At 38.7% G+C, this 4,470-nt stretch overlaps 1 protein-coding gene across 1 annotated transcript in view; it reads left to right on the plus strand.

The window, feature by feature from the left end:
* LOC106875197 (reelin) overlaps positions 1 to 4,470 on the plus strand; it is a 200,233-nt gene that overhangs the window by 8,169 nt on the left and 187,594 nt on the right. The window contains exon 3 of the mRNA XM_014923240.2: positions 2,056 to 2,287. Coding sequence (XP_014778726.1) covers positions 2,056 to 2,287 — 232 coding nt within the window. The remainder of the gene's footprint in view (positions 1 to 2,055; positions 2,288 to 4,470) is intronic.

The raw sequence follows: 4,470 nt of genomic DNA on the forward strand, positions 1-4,470 counted from the left end.
ATATAAACTAACTTGGAAATGGAAACGTGGCATTCAGTCAAATAATGTATAGATAATCATCATCATCATCATTATCATCATCGTCGTTTAACGTCCGCCTTCCATGCTAGCATGGGTTGGACGATTTGACTGAGGACTGGTGAAACCAGATGGCTACACCAGGGTCTAATCTGATCTGGCAGAGTTTCTACCGCTGGATGCCCTTCCTAACGCCAACTACTCCGAGAGTGTAGTGGGTGCTTTTACGTGCCACCGGCACGAGGGCCAGTTAGGCGTTACTGGCGATGGTCACACACAAATGGTGCCACTTGCGCAGGAGCCAGTTCAGCGGCACTGGCAATGACCTCTCTCAAATATTTTTCATGTACCACTGGCACAAGTGCCAGTAAGGTAATGATCATACTCGAATGGTGCTATTTATGTGCCACTGGCACAGGAGCCAGTCAGCGGCCCTGGCAACGATCACACTCGGATGGTGCTTTTAACGTTCCACTGGCATGGATGCCAGTCAGGCGATGCTGTCATTGGCCACGTCAGTGAATTTGATTTTGATTGTATAAATATATACATGTATATATATATATATATATATATATATATATATATATATATATATATATATATATATATATATATATATATATATATATATCATCATCGTTTAACATCCACTTTCATTGCTGGCATGGGTTGCATAGTTTGACTGAGGACTGGCAAGCCAGGAGGCTGCACCAGGCTCCAATCTAATATTCCTTTATTATAATACTGGTTTCAAATTTTGGCACAAGGCTAGCAATTTCAGGGGAAGTGATAAGTTGATTACAAACTATTAATAAAAAATATATATATATATATATATATACACACACACACATACATATATGGGTACAGGACGTCACCAACAGTAAACATGAAATACAAAAACAATGAATTCGATACACAAACAACAAGAGAAACAAATGGAAAACAGGACAAGTAACATAAAGAACGACCCCTCATCAGTTGTCAGCTGTCTATCTACTCATTATTTCAAGTATTGAACAACAATGTGTGTTGGTTGGTCATTTTGAGAAGGAGGATGTTGATATACACAAAATGCAAGCCAAGTGAGATCATAGCCATGGCCGATGCCAGTGTCACATAACTGGCCTGTTTAAAAGTGCTGTTCAATCATCGGGCAATATACTGTGCTTCAGAAATGCCTGTGCCACCTAACTGGCACCTGTATTACTGGCAAATAAAATGCACCATTTGAGCATGACCGATGCCAGTGTCACCTGACTGGTATGTAAAAAGCACCATTCAAGCGTTGTCAATGCCAGTGCCACCTGACTGGCTCCTGTGTCGGTGTCATGTAAAAAAAGAGCACTATTTGAGTGTGGTCAATGTCAGTGCCACCTGACTGGTTCCCATGCCAGTGGAATATGAAAAGCACCCACTACACTCTCGGAGTGGTTGGAATTAGGAAGGGCATCCAGCCGTAGAAACCTTGCCAGATCAGATTGGAGACTGGTGCAGCCTCTTGGCTTGCCAGTCCTCAGTCAAACTGTCCAACCCATGCCAGCACGGAAAACGAAAATTAAGCAATGAAGATGATGATGATGATGATGATGATGATGATGATGATGATGACAACGACGATGATGACAATGATGATGATGACAATGATGATGATGATCATGATGATCATGATGATGATGATGATGATGATGAATGTTGATGATAATAATAATGATATATCATCATCATCATCATTATTTAACACCCATTTTCCATGCTGGCATGGGTTGGATGGTTTGACTGAAAGCTGGTAAGCTGGGAGCTGCACCAGGTTCTAATCTGATTTGGCATGGATTCTACAACTAGCTGCCCTTCCTAACACCAACCACTCTAAGAGTGTAATGGGTGCTTTTTTTAGATGCCACTAGCATGGGTGCCAGCAATGCTACTGTGCCTAATTAACCAGTTGATAATTTCTTTATGCCTTTATTAATTAAATTTAATTTTCTAATGTGTAATAATTTTTTCCTTTGTTTTCTTCTTTTCTTTTACAAGTTACCATTCAATCCAGTAACACATTTGATAATTTTCTACTGACTGGCCTCTATTCAATATCGGAGGATGTACGTAAAAGGATTCTATATATGCCAGCAGCCCCTGGCTTACCTGTTCAAGGTGAAAGTTTCATGTGTTCCACAATTTATTCACATTCCAATAATACCCCAGAATACCAGTTGCAGTTTCAATGGATTGCACCTCCATCTGGAACAGGATGCATCAATTTTCGGTATGTAGAGTTTTACTTTAACACCATGTTCGTCGATAAATCTATTCCTGCTAAATTATAGAATTTGATAGTATATAAGACATGCTTTTTTTTAACAAAAAACTCACGCAAATAATCACACTGGGTACTATATGCAAAGTCATCATAAATATTGCATGCTTTAATGCACTAAAATCTTTTCTTCCTGAATATGCAATGCTGAAGCTGGGATGCATCAAATATGCCGATGCATATCTTTCATGCTATCAAATAGGGCACAATGTTGAAGAAAGATAAGATTTTTCTCATGTCCACATTTCTTCTATAATAATTCTATTCACATCTCGCATGTATTATAGGAATTAATTCTAGTACTTGACAGTTTTCACTTTTACTTACATTACAAAAGCGTTACACTTTTGCAAATCTTGCCATAATGTGGCATTCCATAAAACTGATCCTTTTTTTTCCAATTCTAAATGAAAATCAATGAATATGGAAGGCAACGAAAAACTATGTGGCTGTGTGGTAAGTAGCTTGCTTACCAACCACATGGTTCCGGGTTCATTCCCACTGCATGGCACCTTGTGTAAGTGAGTGGATTTGGTAGACGGAAACTGAAAGAAGCCCGTCGTATATATGTATATATGTGTGTTTGTGTGTGTATGTTTGTGTCTGTGTTTGTCCCCCAACATCGCTTGAAAACCGATGGTGGTGTGTTTACATACCCGTAACTTAGCGGTTGAGCAAAAGAGACCGATAGAATAAGTATTAGGCCTTCAAAGAATAAGTCCTGGGGTCGATTTGCTCGACTGAAGGTGATGCTCCAGTTTGGCCACAGTCAAATGACTGAAACAAGTAAAAGAGTAAAAGAGTATTATGGATCTCTATGTTAATGCAACATTTTCATGAATGTAATGCTTCTGTAATACAGTGTGTACCTGTCCCCTACTTTATCATCCTGGAAAGATAAAAACTAAACATGATCCTAGCAGATTTTGAACTCAGAATGTAAATTGCCTGTATCTAAATACCACAGGCATTTTGTCTAAAGTTCCAATAATTCTGATAATTCATCGACCTTAATCCTGATCATATATTAGGAATAACATATTGTGAAGTGATGTGTCTGAACTATTTTGTTGAGTACAACAGTAATTTTACTTCTGCAAACAACATTGTGTCAAAGCCCAAAGAACTTGACAGGAAGATTTGCATTAGCAACAGTAAACCAAAAAGAGATTTCAAAGAATGTCAGTAATTTTAATTGCTCTGACTGAGCATGTTGGCATTATAGATACTCTATGTGGTTTGTCGACCTGCTAGTAATAGTTGCTAAATATTCCTCAAATCACACCTTACCATCTTAAACAGGAAGGAGGAATATTAGATATACTGTGTCTGAGAAAAGAAAGAAGACAGGATTGTCATGGCTGGAATTCCTTTGAGCAGAGGTCTCCTGAATCAAGGATAAATGTGGTATTAAACAACAGATTAAAGATATTTCATGCACAAAGTTCTTTGATCCAAAGATTGCTGTAATTGCTACATTAGTTTTATGCTACAATTCATTTTGAAGTGACAGAATGGCTTCAGCACAAATTGACTTCAGAATTGACCATGTTCTGAAGGGAATTTCACCCCAAGGATCATACTTTGGACATATTTGGTACATTTTGCAGTTTTTTTTTTTTTTTTGCTTGTTAGTTTTTTTTCTCAGAATATGGTTCCAATATCAAAAATGCTGCTCCACTGAAACCTAAAGATATGACTAGATGCTACTCGGAGTAGATTACTAAGTAATCGGGGAGGGCACTTCTGTACAGTAACTCAGTCTGCTAGAAGTAGCAGGAAATATTTCCTCAAATCATGCCCTGTCACACACTTATAAAGATGGGATGGGATGGGATGGCCGTGGCTGGTACCCCTTTGATAGTAGGTCACCAAATCAACTATAAAAGTACTAAAACCAAGTCATTACTGCAACTACTACTACTACTACTACAACTACTACTACTACTACAACTACTACTACTATTACTACTACTACTACTACTACTACTACCACCAGCACCACCACTACCACCACCACCACTACTACTACCACCACCACCACTACTACTACCACCACCACCACCAACAACAACAACAACAACAACAACATCACCGTCACCACCACCACTACTACTACTACTACTTCTACA

The sequence above is a fragment of the Octopus bimaculoides genome, chromosome 4 (assembly GCF_001194135.2).
Source record: "Octopus bimaculoides isolate UCB-OBI-ISO-001 chromosome 4, ASM119413v2, whole genome shotgun sequence".
Classification (NCBI taxonomy): domain Eukaryota; kingdom Metazoa; phylum Mollusca; class Cephalopoda; order Octopoda; family Octopodidae; genus Octopus; species Octopus bimaculoides.